The sequence below is a fragment of the Typopeltis vanoorti genome, chromosome 12, assembly GCF_054136105.1.
Source record: "Typopeltis vanoorti isolate ZY-2024b chromosome 12, IOZ_Tvanoo_1.0, whole genome shotgun sequence".
In the NCBI taxonomy this organism is placed as follows: domain Eukaryota; kingdom Metazoa; phylum Arthropoda; class Arachnida; order Uropygi; family Thelyphonidae; genus Typopeltis; species Typopeltis vanoorti.
Window position 1 is genome coordinate 123,969,246 of NC_143560.1, and position 19,895 is coordinate 123,989,140.

At 35.0% G+C, this 19,895-nt stretch overlaps 1 protein-coding gene across 1 annotated transcript in view; it reads right to left on the minus strand.

Moving 5' to 3' along the window:
- LOC150101203 (mutS protein homolog 5-like) overlaps positions 1–19,182 on the minus strand; it is a 194,114-nt gene extending 174,932 nt beyond the window's left edge. Inside the window, exon 1 of the mRNA XM_090402188.1 lies at positions 19,126–19,182. Within this exon, the coding sequence (XP_090258314.1) occupies positions 19,126–19,182 (57 nt within the window). The remainder of the gene's footprint in view (positions 1–19,125) is intronic.
- Positions 19,183–19,895: the final 713 nt, after the last annotated feature.

The following is a 19,895-nucleotide window of genomic DNA, read 5'->3' on the forward strand; positions in this document are numbered from 1 at the left end:
CCATCAGATCAAGTGTCATCTAGAAATGGAAAAAAGACTAAAACGACTCATCTGTAAAGAGTACATTATCCCATTGGGTCTTGTCCAATTTTTATGGATACAACACCACTGAAAATGTACTCTACGATGAGCTGTGGATAAAGTGATGCAGAGTACAGGACTTTGGGAATACAGGACTATGCTTACTTGTCGCAGACATCTTGCAACAGAGATATCTGCATACCTGTACTTGAATGAACCCGACTTGCAAGCTAACCTGCCGTGGTGCATCAATTACATTTTGCTGTTATAACCAAAAATTTGTCTTCGTGCTCCTTGACAAATGTCTGGAACACATTCCACTGGTTTGAAATGCTGCACAGAGCCGGGATACAATGCTATGTGAGATTACAAGACATCCAAATTTGCAACTTTATTCCTTCATGAAAAGATCACTCTTCAAACTCAATTCACTTGGTGCAGCCTTTAGCCTTTTATCCTGTTGAGTGCGACCATGTGACCCCTTTTGCACACAATTTGAAAATTTGAATGTATACCCACTTTCTACTCGAAATAATGAGTTATATAAACTGACTCAAGCTGATTTGTCTGAAGCTCTTCTAATATGATCCTGACACTTGCTTCTATTTCTAATCACTCTAATCTATCAAAACACTTTTCATGATTTTCAAAATACATAATTAACACTTTGAATCCTAGACCTACTGGGACTTAACTTTAGAATATCAAAAATAGTTGATATTAGAATTTAACTACAGTACAGTCTGATAATGAATTTTAAGCATAGGTTATTATTTTTGGAATTTTTAATTTAGCGATGTAAATATACATCGATGGGATTCTGGGTTCATGCGCAATCGATGTATATTTACATCGATAGGGCTCAAAGTATTAATGCTTTCCTTCGTGTTTACCCAAATAGTCCACAAATCTTTCACATTTTTCAGTGCATACATATAGCAATTTTTGCAACGTGTCCACTGCAAAAAATCCAAGGCAGAACTAGATCTTTGTACTGAAGCCTTCCATACCACTAATGTACATTTCTTTATGGATGCCATTTTCAGAAGCAGAACGAACAAACAAGTAGCAAAACACAATATGAACAACAAAAAATTCCATTAGTTTTTATATACGAGTTGCCCAGTCTTCAAGTTATTTCAGGCAAACTTTGTTTGCTCAAGCTTGAATAAAGGATTAAACCAACACTAGTGAAGGATACTTGTATCCAAATTGAAAAAATGCAGCACAATTTGCAATAAAAATCCACACCATACACTAATTAAAAACACTTTTTTTAGCACAGTTCACTCTACATTCACTTGCGACACTAGCAACAACAACAACAACAACAACAACAAAAAAAAAAGGCATAAAATAAGTTTCCACATCATTTAAATGGACTAAGTAATCCTTGGATGTTTAATGAGGAGGCAGAAGGGAGATATGATTAGTGAGATATAACTGATAAGTTTTTATTATTAGTGGCAGATCTCCATGGAATCAAAAGACTCATTCACATCACAGTCCATGAACTCTTTTGGGTCTGAGGAGTCTTCATTACATGACACACAATCTTCTCCATCTTTATCACTTCTGATTTTAGATTTTTTTTCATTTGAAAAAAATTATTTGTTCATTTTTTTTAAGCTTGTCTTTTAATTTCTTCTGTTTATCCTCATTTATTTTTATTAATTTATCTTTGTTTTCAATGATCTTGACTGGATGCTAAATTCTTTCAGATGTTTTATTTTATTTTCTGTTTACTCTTCTTTGATTTCTCCTTCTGGAATGGTATCCTCCGTTTGCATTTTAACTTGATTAGTTCAGATGTTACACTAAATTCATTACTATTTGTTTTAACTAATGATCGTCCTTCTGTGGCTGATGGGGAAGGTGGTTGATGCTGTTCTGAAACTTTGGGCTAATTTCTGGTCGATACTATAATGCACTTTTTTTTGCGATTTTACCGAGTAGAATTTGTTTGAAAGCATCTTCCTCGCTGCTGATTGAATTAGAAGACCCAGGAATTCTTCTTTGTTAGCCTACAATGTATATGTGGTCCTGAGAGGTTCTGCTCTTGCTATGTTCTGAACTTTTGCATTTCTGACAGGGATTAGAAAACTGACTGGCAATGTTTGGTCTCTAGATAGTTGAGTCATTTAGTTTTGGGACGGTTGCTGCATAGGTGATTGCATGAGCTAAAACAGAGGCATCATCCATGAAATCCCTTGATAGTTCATCGTAACTCAAGTTATATTGACAATGACAAAATTTGGTATGGGAGTTCTTCGTATCAACTGTGAAGGTGACAAAACAGTTGGGATATCTTCACTTAAGATACTCTTTTTTTGTATGCAGCTCATTTTATTTCATTTTGAGAATGAGTGGATAAGGATTTCATTCCTGCTTTCTATATATTCTACTGGAAATCTCTCAATTTTTACAATTCTCATTTAGCTTCCAATTATTACAGGAATTATGATGCTATTGTTGAATGTTGGAAGTTTTTCCACTTGGTTATACTATAAATTAAAGATACCAAGAATTATATACTTGGTTTAATCCTTTATTCAAGCTTGAGCAAACAAAGTTTGCCTGAAATAACTTGAAGACTGGGCAACTCGTATATAAAAACTAATGACTTTACATCACTTGCCTTGGTAACCCATAATGCACATATCCTTTCCATAATGCATAGCATTATAAATGTCCGTAAGGATATGCTTAGGGATGCCAAGGCAAGTGATATGAAGTCATTAGCTTCTATATAGGAGTTGTCCAGTCCTGAAGTTACTTCAGGCACAAACTTTTGTTTGCTTACACTTAGATAAAGGATTAAACCAAGTCTGTAATTTCTTGGTATCTTTAATTTATGCTATCACTGAATGTAAAACCAAGAATATAGGTAATGATTTAAGGGGAAGAGGGATATTCAGTTCTTTGCTGATGATACAAAACTAGGGAGAGCAATAGTTGATAAAGTAATGTAGCCTGCAAAATGATTTAAATAAATTTGGGTGAAGGGTAAGGGGTTGTCAATTTAATATTGCAAAATGTAAGATTATGCACTTCAGGTTGAAAAGATTATATACTGTACATATTGATGTGGAATGCAGAAAATTGATGACAGGGATTTTGGGGGATTGAAGTTAAGAGGGTATACTGAAAAAGTTGGCAAAACAGCTCAATGGATCACTTGGATATTGAAAAATACACTAAAAGTAAAGATAGAAAGGTTATCATCTTTTTTTTTTTATAAGGTTAAGATTTGGATGCATCTTGACTTGACTATAGTGCACAAATTTGATCACTAGGTTTCTTGGGGATCAGAAGGTGGTGAAGAGGATATAGAGACAAGTAACCAAGCATGTGACAGGTCTGTGGAATGGTTCTATGAGGATAGATTGACGGTGTGTGTGTGTGTTTCAAAGTTGTTGATAGGCAGAAAAGAGGGGGGGGCTCATGAGGCAAGTGTGGTGGATGTGTGTAAGAAGAGCTCCGGATTGAGATAAATTATTCTTTAAATAATTAATTGTATATGAGCATTTGTTTGAGTAAGAGCTGCTATAAAAGTTGTGCGCTACTAGTATTATTACTAGTAGTGCACAACTAGTATTATAAAATTATATAATACTAGTTGTGCGCTACTAGTATTATATAATTATACTAGTGGCAACTAGTATTATACTACTTTTATAATACTAGTTGCTACTAGTATTATAAAAGTTGTGCGCTACTAGTATTATGGGGGATTTTGTTTTGCCTAAACTTAATTACGAATTCAATATTATTAGACCTTAGAGTAGTAACCAACAGAGGAAACATGGCAGCAGCTTTGTCATTCCATGACTTTAACTTAGACTTCAGTCGTTTCATTAGTATGAGGTGTGCTACATGTATTCTTTCAATTACATAAATGATTTGTGGATGTTTAGGGCAGATGGAAGGAGGGTGTGTGTGTGAAGTGTGATCTGAATGAGGATTTGATGAATGCTAATATGAAATTGATGACAGACAGTGTTAGTAGCGAGTCAAGGGTAAGAAGGTTAAATAAGGTAGGTGGAGATGGACAAATAAAGAGATTAAGCATGTGATACGGAGAAAAAGGGCATTATGGAGGCAGCATAAGAAAAGTGAAAATAACCAATTCCATAAGGTTTATAAAGACCAGGCAAGGTGGGTGACTTGGTTAGTAAGGGTAGCTAAAGTGAGGTATGAACAGCAGTTAGCTAATGAAGCCAAAAAGAATCCTAAGGAGTTCTTTCAATATGAGGCAGCAAAAGAAAGAATGATTATGGAAGGATGACAATGGTATAAAGGCAGCTGTTGCAGAATGTGCGTGGTGGAGATACTTAATGAGAAGTTCATAAAGGTCTTTCAAGCTTGTGAATGTGACTTCATGGAGAGATTGAGAGCAGATGATGATGGGGAGGAGAGACTGACTGTAAATGAGCAAGAGATGTATGGGGAGTTGAGTAAACTAGATGTTAAAGGCTGTGAGACTTGATAATATATCACCACATATTCTGAAGGAATGTGCCAGGGAGTTGACACCTGCCTTGACATTTTTTTTAATACGAGTCTTGCACTCGGTCCAGTTCCTAAGGAGTGGAAGGAGGGCAAGATTGTGCAACTTCATTAAGGAGGTGATTGAACTCAAGCATCAAACTATAGGCCTATCTGTGTATCAGGTGTTGTGGTTAAGTTGTTGGAGAAGCATGTGAGAACTAGGATCCAGAATTAGGTTGACAACAATGGTATTATCTTTGATGAACAGCATGGATTTGCTAAAGAGAGGTCATGTTTTAATAATCTACTTAATTAATACACTTATTACAAAATAATTATTACAATCATTACAAGTGACTGCTTCCTTGGACAGAGGAGAAGAATACAGAGTAATATACAGTATCTCGATAATCCGAACCTCTTTAGTCCGAACCCTCTAGTAATCCGAACTGCGGTTTGAAAGAAAAAAAAAGTTTTATTTATGACATATTATTATTTTGTGTGCTATTATTTTTTATTTAATAATTATTATTTTAACTATTATTATTTATTTTATTATTATTACAGTACAGTATATATTTTTTTCATACTGTCGATTGTATGGTTACATTGTAGGCCTATTTTGATTTACTGTGTGTTCACATTTGAGCATCATGGAAAAAACTGTGGCGTTCTAGAATTTACGAATATAACTAGAGTGATACACAAAAAGCGAATATTCAAAACAGGCATAATTTGGTTAAAAATATAAATCCAGATGTTGAAATTTCACAAACAGATTGTACGGAATGGATTACAGGCAGAACCGAAAGTGAATTAGAAATCAAATCAGATGCTTAAATTATAAATATGATGCTACAGAATGAATTAGCAGACGATGATGACGATAAACAACTAAGAAAAAAAAGTAAAACATGAAGAAGCAGTTAACAGTTTTAATATGTGTATAGAATGGGCTAAGCAGAATGATACGCCATTCAACAAAATTTTATTGCTAATGCAGCTCCGAGAAGAAGCATTCGAAAAAAGTTTAGCTTCCAAGAAGCAAAAGAAATAAAAAAAAAAACTTTTTTGTGTTATTTTGTGAAACTTATTTTTGTGTGTTGTGTACAAGAAAGTGATATTTTTTTACGCAAATTAAGTTATGTACTGAACTATGCAATTTTATTAAATCAGAATCCTCAACAATACAGGTAAATACAAACTAAATATTTTACTAAAATAAACTTGCGTACTGTATTATTTTTTTAAGTTTTATATTACAGTACAGTAGCATTTTTTCTATCAGTTAATTCATTTATTTACAGAATTAAATTGATGTACCATATTAGAATCTGATTATTTTTGTCTTAAATGCTAGTTATTGTTGCCTCTTGGGGGGGGGGATTCACTAATCCAAACTTTTCTCTAATCTGAACGAGCGCGGTTTTATTAGTTCGGATTAGCGAGATACCACTGTACGTGGATTTCGCAAAGGCTTTTGATAGATTACCTCATGATAAGTTGACAGTCAAACTAGAGCAGATGGGGTTGGATATGCGAATAGTGCATTGGATTGGAGACTGGCTATCTGATAGGTATCAACAAGTTGTGTATGGGGAGAGCAATATCCAGGAAAAGGAAAGTCACTAGTGGAGTGCCTCAGGGGTCTGTTTTAGGGCCAATTACTTTTTAACTTGTATATTAATGATATTGGTGGAGATTTGGATGGAGATATTCAGTTGTTTGAGATGATGCAAAGTTGGGACCAACCATGAAGAGCAGAGATGTTGTGGCCTTAAAGAAGACTTGAATAAATTGTGTGATTGGGCATGAAAATGGGGATGTGAGTTCAATGTTGCAAAATGTAAGGTTTTAAAATTTGGAAAACAAAGTTGGGATGCAGAATTTATGCTTGGAGGTGGAAGAAATAAGAGAAGGCTGAGGTGATAGTGGATAAGGATCTAAAATTTGGGGGGACACATTGCCAAAACTGTGAAGACAACACAAAGGCTTCTGGGAATGATTCGGAGGACACTGACTTGTAGAAGCAGGGAGATTCTTGTTTCGTTGTATAAGGCTTTGATTAGGCCACACATGGACTATTGTGCCCAGATTTGGTCAACTGGTTTTCAGAAGGACGAAGAGATGTTGGAAAGGGTCCAAAGGCGACTGACTAAGGTAGTTTCTAACCTCTGGAATATTGAGTATGAGGAAAGATTGAGAAGATGTGATTTGCAGAGTCTGGTGGACAGGAGGAAGAGGGGAGATATGATAGAGACCTACAAGAAAATAGTGGGAGATCAGGGGAGAACCGGAGGTCATCCCTTGAAACTGTATAAAGAGGGTGTGAGTAAGGGAGTGAGAGGCAGGTTTTTTTTGTGCAGAGTTGTGAATGGTTGGAATGCCTTGCCTGAGAGTGTGGTGTCTGTATAGAGTTTGAGTGTGTTTAAGACATGGAATGATGAGCTGTGTGTGTGATAAAAGGGCCTCCCAGATGAGTCTTTGACTCCATGAGGTCTTGGGGTGATAATAATAATAATAATAATAATAAATAAAAGAAAATTTTCAATACATGATAAATAGGAAGAGAACTACTAGATGTCACTTCTTGAAATTGTGTAAGGATATGCAGACCAAATTTTTTGTTTTGGGTGTGTTGAATGAGTAGAGCAAATTGCCAGAAGTAGCTGCAAATACCCTAACAGTAAATGAAAGGTATGATAGGTATTGTGTATATAAAGGTCAGTGTCAGTCTCCAACAATGAATCTTCTGACTTCATGGAGATACCTGTATAATAATAATAAATACAACTAAATATTTCTCTCCACTATGTGGCAAGAAGGAACATATATTATTAGTACCTATCATCTCTTAAAATTTTAGTTGCTTGTCTGACCTCCTTACGTCCTGGATTTTCAATTCCTAGGGTTTGCACCCTTGGAAGGTCGGATGGTATCATCATCTTAAAAAACTCTGCATTTAAAGGGCTGTTAATGTGCAATATACAGCTTCTCTCAATCAAGTCATCTCCACCTTCCTGTGGTATAGCCTCTTTCCACAAATGGGATTCTGTCATATTTAGCAAGCACTGCAACAGCAAAAGCATATCTTTCCTAGTTGGAGAAAATGCCAACTAGACCTCTAAGTGAAAGATGTCTTTCATTCAATACGCAAGGTGTTGATGAAACACCAACATCTTGCTTATATGATGCCTGAAGTGGTTTGCAGCCATGTTTTGTTGCCAGAGCAAGGTTTCTTGGTTCTATCCTTGCCCTCTTTTCACTATAAGAGGTCCAGATCCTCCTTCATTCACAGGTATAACAGTAAAATGGTTCCATAGGCTGACTGACTGCTATATGGTGCACAGGACTGAACTGTATAATAATGAATCTGGAGGATGCCTGATCAGCTAGTGCTAAATCCTGCTGCCACTTACTCTGATAATTCATGACTGAAGGGAGACCAAGTGCAATTATTTGCAAGGGGAACTGTCAAGGTCATGTGCGGACATGAGACTGGATTTCCACTGTGTGGAAAGCATGTTTGTGAATGTCACCTCTCACTGTGCTCCTATTCCTTATTATTATCTCTTCCTCCCCACAGAGAATGGATTATAACTAAATGAAAGACAGTTCTGCTGTAGATAATAAAGATTCTCCTATAAAAAATAATTGGAAAAAAACAAAAAAACACCAAAATCTAACCAAAAAATTAAAAAATACATTAAAAAAAACATTAATTCTTGTTAAGAAAAAAGTTTCCGTATCCACTTCACCAACATTCATGGCCTCAACAGCAATATAAATTTTATGTCTAACTTTTACTACTTTTGCAATGCGACTCTAGAACTTTGTCATCATCGACAGATCCCCAATCATTTTTGGAGTGAAATTCCATAGATACAATGCAAAGGAACTGCCAATCCTATTCATTTACACACAGCAAATAACCTATTTAAATCCTCTTGTAGTAATATCATGTCAGGTGTTAAACCATGAACTATGTATAAATATATAAAATGAACAGTGGTCCCACAGCAGATACTGTAATACATGCTTGTTATTCTTCAAGGCATCACTTTTCTTAAACCAATTCCATATCACTTAGCTATTCCTATATCCAAGTTGATTAACAAACTATCCGTCTCCATCCTCTTTCAGTAATTATTATTATATGGGCACCTACCTCCATGGAGTCCGAAGACTCATCACGAGAGACCCAATCTATCATATCTCTCATTGAACCAATTAACAGTAAAAGCGCTGACAACTGACTCTGGCAACCCATTCCTCTCATTCACCACTCTCTAAGCAAAAACTCTAGTCCTCAGATCCCTACTGACAACACCATTCAATCATTCACTAATGACTACAATCATTCAACTTCCAGGGATAACCCCTTGTTCTGGTCCCTCTAACCAAATGCTGAAACATTTCCCCTGCATGTATGCTGTAAAATCCTTTAAGCAACTTAAATGCTTCTATCATATCCTCTCTTTTTCTCCTATCAACCAACTTCTGCAATCCACACACTTTCAATCTATCCTCATAGGGCACATTCCACAGGCCACTCACAATCTTGATCACTCGCCTCTGAATCCTCTCTGCCACTTCCAAATCACCAAGAAACCCAGGAGACAAGACTTGAGCACAGTAATCCAGATGTGGGTGTATCAAGGCCTTATAAAAAGGAATTACAACTTCCTTATATCTCTACTTGTTAATATGTTCTTCACTAGCCAAGTAATCTTATGTGCTACCTTAGCAATATGTCTTCTGTACTTTAACTCTCTGTCTATCACCGCCCCTAAATCTCTAGCTTCTGGAGTACAGCACCATCAATGGGATAAACTTTGTTATCTATTTATCCCAAAGTGCATAACTTTACATATCTCAACATTAAACTGAGACCTGTTATCTTTTGCCCATACTAACAGCTTATTTAAATCGTCCTGCAACTCTCCATTGCCTTGATTAACTATTACTCTACCTAATTTTGCATCATCAGCAAACAACTGAATATTTCCTATATCATTTATGTACAAATTAAACAGCAATGGTCCCAGCACTGAACCTTGTGGCACACCATTAGTCACCAGCTTTTGCCCCAGTTCTGCCCCTCCATATATCACTTTTGATAGCTGTTCAGCAGCCACCCTCTAATCCACTTAACAGTGTCATATCCATCTCCATTTTTCAGTTTCAACAATAGTTTGTAATGCAGTATTCTATCTGCATCATCTACACTTCTGCAAAAGTTTTTGAAAAATAAACATCTCCTCTGTCCAATACAATAGTCACTTTCAGGAAAAATAATCAACACAAATAACTTATTATAAAAAAAAAAAATTAATATAATAGAAATTTTCCTTATATCTCACAGATACCTTGAAATTATTCAGCATGAAATTATTTCACAATACACATGACAGTAAATTCAGCAATGTAGTATTAGATCACGCATTAATTTTACTAAAGATGGCATATTAAATACGGAAAAAGACAACAGAATTAGTAAAGATGGTACAGTAAAGAATCGAAAGAATAAATTTATATGAAAAAAAAAGAGTAATTAGTCAAAACACTAGCTATATACAAGTCAGTCTTCATCAATTTTAACTTAGAGGGCTCAGAAATGAAACAGTTGAACAAAGTACTTATCATATAGTATTATGATATCCAGTACATACACCCAACAAGAGTAAATATTGGGAATTTGGTGATGGTGAGGAATTTTGTATACTATAAAATTAAAACAATTAAATTTTAAAAAAGAAGATAAATGGATAAAAGAAGATAATTATCCTCTTGAAATTAGTCTGAGCTATCAAAATATGCCTAATCCTCATAACTTAAGTGTTTAAGTTACAAATATATAGAAATCTTTTACATCTCAAGCCATGTATACAATCTTGACAAATAAAATATAAATCCTGTAATTCCTTTTTATTTTCCAAATGGAATAGGCATAACTCTTATTTTGAATCTGGTATTGGGGTAGTGGTGGTGGAAGAGCCACCTTTTGATGATGGCTCTACCCTCAGAGCCATCATCAAAAGCTGAGCATGTGGTTAGACACACTCTTAAAGGCATCAGGGCAGGAGTACAGCAGACAACTGCCACCATTTTGTCATAAACCTTAACATTTATACTGCTGTCTGAAATAGCAAAGGTCTACAGCAATTTTTTTTTTTTTTGGTTAAAAGACTGGGTTCCAGGGAGGAGCAATCCCTATTTGCTGAGCCAGACAATCTGGACAAGCACTTAAATTAGCACTTGAGAATGCTTAATAAAACCTTAGCTATATAAATATGCTATATTTGATTCTCTCTCTCTCTCTCTCCAGCAAACAGGAATTTCTTTTTGCATAGCACTGCGTGGACTTCGATCTGACCTTTATAGTAGTTGATATAGTGAATATATTTGTTATAATTTGCTACACTGAGAATCAACTTGTTTATTTATTTTGTCTGTTTTTGTCTCTTACCTTGTCAGTTTTAGTATAATAAGTTTAGTGAAGGAATGGGAAAGACAGTGGGGACGCCAGTTCAATGTAGCAAAATGTATGGTTTTAAATTATATGAAACAAAGATGGGATGTACAATTTATGCTTGGTGGGGATATATTGTTGAAAGTGGAAGAAATAAGAGATCTTGGGGTGATGGTGGATAAGAATTTAAAATTTAGAGAACACATTGCCAAAATTGTGAGGACAACAGAACGAATTCTGGGAATGATACAGAGGACACTGACTTAAAGAAGTAAGGAGATTCCTGTTCCATTGTATAAGGCTCTGATTAGACCACAATGGACTATTGTGCAAAGATTTGTTCACTTGGTTTTCAAAAGGATGAAGAGATATTGGAATGGGCCCAGAGGCAACTAAGGTCATTTCTAATCTCTGGAATGTTGAATATGAGGAAAGGTTGAGAAGATGCAATCTACAGTTTAGTGGATAGGAGGAAGAGGAGTGATATGATAGAGACCCACAAGTTAGTAAGAGGTTGTTATAGGACCAATGTTGAAGAAATTTTAGAGAAAACAGCAGGAAATCAGGGGAGAACAAGAGTTCATCCCTGGAAGCTATATAAGGAGAGTGTGAAGAAAGAGTGAGAAGTAGGCTTTCTGCATGGAGTTGTGAATGATTGGAATGGCTTGCCTGAGAGTTTTAAAAGAGGTATACCATGAGTAGACTTATTGATACAAAATTAATAATGGAAAAAACTCACATACAAAGATTATTTAATAGTATAATTTTTGCCTATGTGTCACAGGCATCTTCAGTACATTAAGCTCAAATTAAACAATAACTGACAATTCCAAAAAGCGCCACTTAAGTAGCTGGTGTAAGATAACTAAAAAGGTCAATAAATTTCCTAAAAAAAAAAAAAAAATCAATACAATAAAAAGTTAGGAAAGATTAGCTGATTTGTAAAGTATACTATCTCCCATAAAGGGGATAGACATAAGCCTTCGGATCTGTTTAAGTTAGGAGAATGAAGTAGAGTTTCACATGTTTCTTTATAAAGGCGTTCCATGAGAATCTGAATTTTGTGAAGAACGCTTGTCTTTCTCCAATGAACTCTGTGTCTAGTGAAGATGGCATGTTCTGCAAGTCCAGACTTTTCAGGTTTAAAGTATTCAATATAAGATTGGTGTCCTTCTAGCTGAATAGAGGCAGATCTTCCCATTTGTTCGAAATAAGATATTCCACAAGAGCAAGGAATCTGGTAGACACCTGGGTGATTAAGATGTGGAAGCTTGTTTGTCCTCAGGAGAAGTGAAAAAGGTAGAGATTTTTCTAAACGGTCGAAAGGCAACAAAAATATTCAGTGGTTTTAAAACTTTTGCTATACGTTCACTGATGCCTTGTACATAAGGGATAGTAATGCACGTTATTTCTTCTGTGTTTGAAGAGGAAGACATATTAAAACTACTCAAAGTTCTTTTAATGAAGCAATTGTTATAACCATTAGATAGAAAGGAAGTTATAACCATTATGAAGAAAAGAAGTTATATATTGTAGTTCTTTCTGTAAAAGATCGTCTGAAGAACAAAAGGAGTGGGCCCGATGAATCATTGTTTTAATAGTTCCTGCCTTTTGACTGGGATGGTGATGAGATTCAGCATGGATATAATGGCCTGTATGAGTCTTCTTTCTATAAACTGAGAAATGTAGGTTACCATCTGGTTGGCAAAGAATTAGAAGATCTAAAAAGGCTAACTGCTTATTCGATTCTACTTCTAGGGTAAACTTGATCCTAGGATGAAATGCGTTTAACTTAGTGAAACATTGTTGAAGTTCATCCGAAGAGCCATTCCATACAGCAAAAATGTCATTGACATATCTGAACCAATGAGTAGGTCTGGGAGAAATGTTGTCAAAGATACGTTGTTCAAAATGTTCCATAAAGAAATTAGAGATAGCAGGAGAAAGAGGATTACCCATTGCTGTTCCTTCAATTTGTTGATACAATTTATTTTTAAAGGAAAAATAACCAAAATTTATTACAAAATCAAATTTGTTTACAATGTCTGAAGGAAATTCCTGTTGTAATAATTCAATGCTTTTCGAAAGAGGCACATTTGTAAATAAAGAAACAACATCTAAACTGATCATGATATCAGAAACGTCCAAATGAAGATCTGAAATTTATTTTTTTAAATCCAAAGTATTTTTTATATAAGTATTAGTTCTTCTAGTTGAAGAGGAGAGTAAATTTGATAAAAATTTTGAGATTTTGTAAGTGGGGAAACCTATACAATCTACGACTGGTCTTAACGGAATGCCTGGTTTATGAACTTTTGGAAGACCATACAATCTAGGTGGACGACCGAAGAAGGTTTTAAGTTTTTTCTTTTGATCTTCATTCCATGTAGATACATTATCTACAAGAGAATTAAGTCTCTTCAATTGACTCCAGGTAGGATCCGATGTAAGAGGCTTATAAGTCGAACAGTCACGAAGTAAAAGAGACATTTTTCTCTCATATTTCTTCCTATCTTGAATCACTACAGCCTTCCCCTTATCAGCTTTCGTAATAATTAAATTATTGTTATTCTTCAGTGATTTCAATGCTTTAAACTCAGAGTAAGAAAGATTAGGACGAGGAGGCTTGGCATGAAAAAGAATTTGTGCACATTCAAAACGTAATCTGTTGGCTGTTTTTTGGGATAAGGATCGAATACCCCTGTCTATGTTATGAAAAAAATCCATAAGTGGCACCTTATTTGGCGTAACGGTGAAATCATGTACTTTTGATAAAACAAAACGTTCACAATCTATTAGTGGATGTCTGGAAACATTTATAACTACTTTATCTATATCAATAGTATTATTACTGGATCTAGGTATGCTGACCAGTGATTCAAATTTGCATTTTAGCTTGTCACGAGAATCATTAAAGACCTTTAGGTAAGAACTCGAAGATATGCGCATTACAGTATTAAAAGTTTCAACCGTTAAAACAGATCCTTGCCCTCTTAAATAGAGAAATTATGTCCATAATTTCTCTATTTAAGAGGATCTACTTCAAAGCTAGTCTCTTTTAAATAATCAGCTACACGAAGCTAAAAATCTGATGAGCTTTTGGAGACCTAAAAACTTCTTTTATTTTACAACAGATTGGAATAACCTGGGCCATCTTACATCGTTTAAGGAATATTAATCTGTTAATGCATTTGGCCTTCTTTACCAATACTTTACCATATCTAGCAGATTGTTTGGAAATAGACTCTCCGTAAAGTCTAGCAATAAGTTTTAAAAGAGGTATGCTGTGAGTAGACATATCGATACAAAATTAATAACGGAAAAAACTTCACGTACAAAGATTATTTAATAGTATATACAGGGTGTTCGGGATAAATTTGACATATTTATAATTAATTATATTTTTCCGTAAGTTACATGTATTAACACACACTTCTCTTCATTTAAAAGTTTGGACCCTTCTTCATTCATATACAAGATGTCAGAAAGGATGGATAGCTGGAACCCACCTGAATCATGGAAGAGAATAACTTGTATCATGATGATTCGTGCCCGCAATCAAAATAAGGATATTACGACTGCTGCCCAATGCTCCCTGAATACAGTAAAAACAATCAGGCATGAACTAGAGACTTGCAATGGTGACTACGAGGATGTAGCAAGAAGAAAGATCCCTAGCAGACGATCTGATTGCGTTCGTACAGCAGAATTCCTCGCAAATCTGCAGGAACAGGTGTTGAAGAACCCTGGCATTGGAATTCGGGCTTTGTTCGTGGAGTTGCTAACTGTAGTCAAGCCCTGGATAACAAGGGTAGCCAATGGTAGGCTGTATGTATGGCAGCAGGATTCGGCCCCTTGCCACACCTCTGGGAAAAGTCAAAAATGGTTGTCTGAAAATTTCTACGACTTCACCAGTCCAAATGTTTGGCCTCCAAACTCCCCAGACCTTAACCCCATGGATTATTTTGTATGGGGCGCAGTTGAAAAAGACACCAATCGCACTTCCAGTAATACAAAAGCCCAGTTAATGGATAAAATTAAAACAGTTTTTGCGGCCCTTCCCAGGGAGACTGTAGCATCAGCTTGTTCGAGGTTCCGAAGCAGAATTGAAGCTGTGATCGATGCTAATGGTGGTTATTTTGAGTAAATCTTGTTGATAGTATTGTAATTAACTCTGCCTGTAATGTTTTTTTGTCAATTCATTAAATTTAATAGATACAAAGAAGATTTTCTTTTTCCTTACGAAACTGTCAAATTTATCCCGAACACCCTGTATATATATATATATATTTTTTTTTTTTTTAATCAAATTTATTCTCCTCTTCAACTAGAAGAACTGATACTTATATAAAAAATACTTTGGATTTCAAAAATAAAATTTCAGATCTTCATTTGGACGTTTCTGATATCATGATCAGTTTAGATGTTGTTTCTTTATTTACAAATGTGCCTCTTTCGAAAAGCATTGAATTATTACAACAGGAATTTCCTTCAGACATTGTAAACAAATTTGATTTTGTAATAAATTCTGGTTATTTTTCCTTTAAAAATAAGTTGTATCAACAAATTGAAGGAACAGCAATGGATAATCCTCTTTCTCCTGCTATCTCCAATTTCTTTATGGAACATTTTGAACAACATATCTTTGACAACATTTCTCCCAGACCTACTCATTGGTTCAGATATGTCGATGACATTTTTGCTGAAATGTACAAGAAATGTATGGAATGGCTCTTCGAATGAACTTCAACAATGTTTCACTAAGTTAAACGCATTTCATCCTAGGATCAAGTTTACCCTAAAAGTAGAATCAAATAAGCAGTTAGCCTTTTTAGATCTTCTAATTCTTTGCCAACCAGATGGTAACCTACATTTCTCAGTTTATAGAAGGAAGACTCATACAGGCCATTATATCCGTGCGGAATCTCATCACCATCCCAGTCAAAAGGCAGAAACTATTAAAACAATGATTCATCGGGCCCACTCCTTTTGTTCTTCAGACGATCTTTTACAGAAAGAACTACAATATATAACTTCTTTTCTTCATAATGGTTATAACTTCCTTTCTATCTAATGGTTATAACAATTGCTTCATTAAAAGAACTTTGAGTAGTTTAAATATGTCTTCCTCTTCAAACACAGAAGAAATAACGTGCATTACTATCCCTTATGTACAAGGCATCAGTGAACGTATAGCAAAAGTTTTAAAACCACTGAATATTTTTGTTGCCTTTCGACCATTTAGAAAAATCTCCACCTTTCTCACTTCTCCTAAGGACAAGCTTCCACATCTTAATCACCCAGGTGTCTACCAGATTCCATGCTCTTGTGGATTATCTTATTTCGGACAAACGGGAAGATCTGCTTCTATTCGGCTAGAAGAACACTAATCTTATATTGGATACTTTAAACCTGAAAAGTCTGGACTTGCAGAACATGCCATCTTCACTAGACACAGAGTTCATTGGAGAAAGACGAGTTCTTCACGAAAGTCAGTTTCTCATGGAACACCTTTATAAAGAAACATGTGAAACTCTACTTCATTCTCCTAACTTAAACAGATCCAATGACTTACTTCTATCCCCTTTATGGGAGATAGTACTTTACAAATCAGCTAATCTTGCCTAACTTTTTGTTGTATTGATTTTTTTTTTTAAAGGAAATTTATTGACCTTTTTAGTTATCTTACCAGCTACTTAGGTGGTGCTTTTTGGAATTTTTAGTTATTGTTTAATTTGAGCTTAATGTATTGAAGATGCCTGTGACACATAGGCAAAAATTATACTATTAAATAATCTTTGTACGTGAGTTTTTCCCATTATTAATTTTGTATCGATTTGCTGAGAGTGTGGTGTCTGCAGAGAATTTGAGTGTCTTTAAGGTGCAGTATGATGAATTGTGTGTGTGACAAAAGGACCTCTTGGATAAGTCTTTGACTCCATGGGGGTCTTAGGGTAATAGTAATAATAATATACCCCAAAGAAACTATTGCAAAATGTTAATAAGCAATGTATTATACTATTTATTCCAATCTGTACCTGTCCTTAACATCATTAAGCATCAGGATGAACGCTTGTTCGTTGTTGTTATGTGCTATCCAGTCTTTTCGACTTTTATGTTGTCCATTCAACTCTTTTGTGGTCTTCTTCTCATTCCTTCAATATTCCCTAACATAACTGACTTTTCAAATGATTCATGGGATTCTTAATAATCTCCTCCACATCCATAATTCAAATGAATCAATTTGCTTTCTGTCTTCTTAATAATCCAGGTTGTCACATCCATACATCACTGCTGGAAATACCACTGCTTGGACAATTCTAACTTTTGTGGCCTTACTCAGTCCTTTATCTTTCATAATTTTTGTCAGGTTTAACATAGCTTGTTTTCCCCATAACTATCCTTCTTTTAATTTCATATCTTCATATTTACCATCATTTCTGATTCTGAACCCCAGTAAATCACAACCTTCAATGATTTCTATTTTATCTCCCTCTACTATAAATTAAGTTAAAATGTCAGAAGCCATCACTTTTGTTATGCTGATGTTTAAATTAAGTCCAGCTTTGTTACTCTCCCTCTTAACCAACAGAATCACCTGCTCTTCCTTAGTTTCTGCTATGAGGGTGGTATCATCTACATATCTTAAATTATTTATTTTCTTGTCACCAATCTTAATTCTAGCTGGACATTTGTCTAAGTTAGCCATTCTCATAATATATTCACACTATAAATAATAAAAAAGTAGGATGAGAGTATACAACCCTGCCGCACCCCTTTTTCCACTCGAACACTGTTTCTCCAAAGACTGTTTTTATTGAAGCTTCTTGGTTGTCATACAGCTCTCTTATCAAGAGGATTAGATGCTCAGGTATTCCCACTGATCTCATTACAATCCGCAGTTTGTTATGATCCATGCAAACGAAAGCCTTCTTGTAATCAATAAAACAGATGAATACTTCCTTCTGAAATTCTCTTGTTCTTTCCATAATCCATCTCGTGTTTGCTATTTGATCTCCAGTTCCTCTATCTCTCCCAAAGCCTGCTGTTCTTGTGGCATTTGTCCATTCACATATGGCTCCAGCCTTTATTGGATCACTTTCAGCATAATTTTATTTACGTGTGAAATTAAAGAGTGATGGTTCTATAGGATCACAATCACTGGGATTTGATTTTTTTTGGAATTGGGATGAATACTGATGTTTCCCAATCTCTAGGCCAGTATATTTTCTTCCAAACCTGTTGACAAATTGCTGATATCACTTTGCTTTTCATTATTATGGGTTCCTCAATAAATTCTCTCCTTTGAAATTCTCCTTCACTATTATTGGCTTTCCTTGTACAAACCCTCTACATGCTCTTTCCATTTTTTTTTCACTGCTTCTTCTTCCATGAGACGTTTTCCCAAATTACTTTTTACAATTGCTAATCTAGGGATAAACCTTCCTGTAACTTCATTTATTTTTCTAAACAGATCTCTTGTTCTATCCGTAATATTGCTTTCTTCAATTTCCTTGCACTTTCAATTCTCTTCTTCAATTTAACTTCAGTTATCAATAATTCATGATCTGTCACACAGTCTGCATAAGATAATGTTTTTGCTGATTGGATAGCACCCCCCACCCTTTCTGTTAGCAACAACATAATCTATCTGATTTCTGTATTCTCCATTTGGTGAAGTCCATGTGTACAATCTTCTTTTATGTTGTTGAAAGCAAGCATATGCAATAAAGCAACTGTTCTCAACACAAAACTCCAACATCTTTTCCCTGTTTCATTCCTCAGTTCTAAACCAAATTTTCTAGTGATGCCTTGTTCTTTTTCTCCCACTTTTGCATTCCACTCACCTAATATCAGGAGAAAATCTGTTTTATTAATACTGTCTACTACTTGTTGAGTGCTGCTGTAAAATTCTTTGACCTCATCTTCACTTGAATCTGTAGTTGGTGCACACACCTGTATGAGTGTAACAATAACTTTATTCTGATTAGAATTATTCTATCAGACACTGGACTATAGCCCAAAATGCATTCTGTATTCTCTTCTAAACCATGAATGCTATTCCATTTCTTCAAATGCTTGTATTATAAATTATTACATTACAAAACATTTTTCTCTTTTCTCATTATAAAAGGACTTACCTTTTTAAATATAGTGATCTCCTGAGGAAGTGTTCGACACAAGTCTCCTATCAGCATAGCGTTGTAAATTGTCTAAAAGAATATTCTGTATTGAGTATAATTATTTTATTAAATATTAAAAGCTATTTAAAATACTTTATATCTTTATACATTACATAGAACTGTTATATCACATATTATTTTTTTTGATTAAAATCATTACATAGTATTCAATGCAGCATCATGTGAATTTCAAAATGAATGACAGTTTAATTTCAATCCTACACACTTAGCTATCTGCATCTGTACCACTCTGACATTATGACAGCTGCAGAACTTACAGCATATTAGTGCCCTGTGTGGCCAGGAACTATAACAGAATGTATGGGCACCTGGAATCACCAGGTGCCGTTATTTATCACAAGGGTGACCAGACACACACATGCTTGATTGCATACTCCTTAATATCTCTAGTTTCCTTGGTTTTACACCTTCCAAACTCTCACTAAGCAATACTTTATCCTAATATCTAACTCTTGAACAATCTTCTCATGGATTCATTAGCAATCATGGCCCTTCTTTTCAACTCTGTCCTATAATACTGAGCCAGCAGAGTCACAATTTTTACTTCCTTACTCTTCATTTTTGCTTCTTGCAACAACTGTTTTATATCTTCTCGTCTTACAAAGATCTGTCTTCTCACACCCACTGTCAAAGCCATTAGTACTATTTCTACTATGATTCTCACCTGAGAGAATCATAGTAGAAATAGTGACTAATGGCTCAATTCA